Raw genomic sequence first — 2,433 nt, 5'->3', positions numbered from 1 at the left:
GAAATGGTGCAAGTTCGTAACTTTGTTGTTGTAATCTGTGTAAATTTTAAAAAAAAATTTTTGCTTATGTTGTTAATTTCTTTATAATTCCTCTCTTAGTAATGTTGACCACTAATTTGTACATTAAAACTTTGGAAAGTATATTCTTAGTAATGATTTTATGTTTACACAATTTTCTAGATCTGTGTAGTAATACGCACGTATGTACATATATATATTTTTAATGAAATGTTTGGTTGGATGAATAATGCCCTTGTGCGACAGAAACAGGGCGTAGCACACAGTCCGATAATTAAAGTAATCAAAGTACGCGAAAACACTTGAAAACATGCAGTATGATTATGTTAATAAATGAGAGATTTTTCATTATTAACTGAGGAAAGGCACGAAATTTTAATAAATCATTTTTTCTCTCGGAGATTTCACTTCTCTCTGTCCAATCTATTTATAGATAAATTAAGCGATAAAGATAACAAACACACTGGAAAAGGCAGCGTTGCATTTATACTTTCGTTGGCTACAAGCAACCCAATAAACACCAAAAAATATTTGTCTTGGAGAAATTCATAGTTCTCCGAGTACCTTTCAAATGTTTGGAATTAATTAAATTAATTGAATAAACGAATATTTACCTACTTCTTTCTTTAGTAAATCGCAAAAAGATTGTTCATTTTTAAATTTAACGAACTCGTTGATTCAAACACGATTTGGTAATAATTAGTTCCAACTTGTACAAATTTTGTGCATAGTGAACACTCCTAAAGTGTGTGAGGAAATTGAAAGGCAAAACTGATTGTGTGGCGTCAGCGTTATGCCTGTATTATAATGGAAGTAACGGAACGGAGTGAACTTTCACTTAATTATCTATTGCATGGGAAATGAATGCAAATGGTTATAATGCACGTAAACATAACGTAAAACGGAACATTCTAATGGATTATAATGGAAGACTGCGTTTATACACGGAAACTTTTGTCGACGCTATTTTTCACATTCCCTTTTGGTGTTGCTCATTCCATTTACACACGACGATTTTTGTGTATGCAATTGTTGTTGTCAGCTGTGAACCGCTAACTCAATTTACACAGACGAACGAGAGCACAAAGCGTGCTGCCCGAGCACGAGCAACTCGGTGCCCCTCCTTTCCTCGTCACGCTCCCTCCTACAAACGTAGAGTTGCGGCAACAAAAATCGTCGTGTGTAAATGAGCACTAACGGAACGGAGTGAACTGTCACTTAATTATCTGTTGTATGGGCAATGAATTCGAACGATTATAATGCACTTGAACGTAACGTAAAACGGAAGCATCTAAAACCTTACGAATTCGCAGCGATTTGTTATGATTCGCCCGGTCCATTATAACCAAGGCTTTACGTGATTCATGCCCTGAACACACCTCATGTTTATCGAGAAGAACCGATTGTAAAAATTGGGTACCAATTTTCATAATCGAGTTTCTTATGTCAATCACTGGAATGATTTGTTGTTGTCAAATAAATTTGCTTTCTATAGTAAAGTTTTTTGTCCCCGTTGCTTTCACATATAAAAATATTACATCTTTGGTTAGTAGTTTAGTAAAATACAACGAATTTAATAAATATGTTCATCTGTTTCATAATAAACAACTTTAATAATATCCGTGTTCTAAAAATGCGCAGATACAGAGCTGAAAATGACGTCACTAGTTAAAATGGTGTATTTATGTAGAGAAACATAATTATTTTGATTGCATTCAGCCAAAAATATATAGCATTGAAAATTTAATTGAGAGACCGTTCACATATGAACGTGTCCATAAATGTAACCTTAACTCCCTCTTGGTTTATATTTATTTCATTTGAATAAATGTGCATACATAAGTATATATGTATGTATATTTTTTAGATTTGTCTACATTCGGGTCCAAGTACGTTCGCTCATCTTTCTTCTCCGTACCTGAGTCATCGCGCGAAAAATCTAAGTAATTTATTGTTTTTACATCAAAGAATGTTTCTACTAAATGGTACTGTATATACAAACATTCATGCGTACATAAATATATTTATGCCTCGACGCGTTTTTTAATAAATGATGCTCGGTATCTCTGTGTTCGGTAGTTTTTCCTAACGTAAAATAAAGTGTGAATAGCCCTAATGTACATTTGTATAAATTTACTAAGTTTTCCAAAGTACATAATGAGAACTAAGTATCTATGTATTTCTAATTTCTCTGATTCTCACGTTCATTTTAAATGAAATGATTGGTGGTCAATATTCATAGCATGTGCATACTAAGTTTGCATCCATATATGTACGTGCTTATATTATTTTTTATAATTTTTCTAGAATTGAAATACAATAATTAAAAATGAGTAAGGCAAATGGAGCTACTCCCCCACAATATACATATGTTCCGCCACCATCTGCGCCACCTTCTTATCAGGAAGCCGTGGG

General features: G+C 33.4%; 1 protein-coding gene across 3 annotated transcripts in view; it reads left to right on the top strand.

Moving 5' to 3' along the window:
• Positions 1-1,477: 1,477 nt before the first annotated feature.
• Positions 1,478-2,433, top strand: part of LOC118748142 (LITAF domain-containing protein) — a 2,164-nt gene continuing 1,208 nt past the window's right edge. Inside the window, exons 1-2 of one of the 3 annotated variants that reach the window (XM_036482466.1) lie at positions 1,478-1,563; positions 2,326-2,422. In XM_036482466.1, coding sequence (XP_036338359.1) covers positions 2,348-2,422 — 75 coding nt within the window. In that variant the 5' untranslated portion in view covers positions 1,478-1,563; positions 2,326-2,347. Of the gene's footprint in view, positions 1,564-1,613; positions 1,695-1,875; positions 1,962-2,325; positions 2,423-2,433 lie in introns of those variants that run through there. The other 2 variants (XM_036482468.1, XM_036482467.1) reach the window with 2 other exon arrangements.

The sequence above is a fragment of the Rhagoletis pomonella genome, unplaced genomic scaffold, assembly GCF_013731165.1.
Source record: "Rhagoletis pomonella isolate Grant_MI unplaced genomic scaffold, Rhpom_1.0 Rhpom_scaffold_00012, whole genome shotgun sequence".
Lineage (NCBI taxonomy): Eukaryota > Metazoa > Arthropoda > Insecta > Diptera > Tephritidae > Rhagoletis > Rhagoletis pomonella.
The sequence above is the reverse complement of the archived record's forward strand: the minus strand, read 5'-3'. Positions and strand labels throughout refer to the sequence as shown.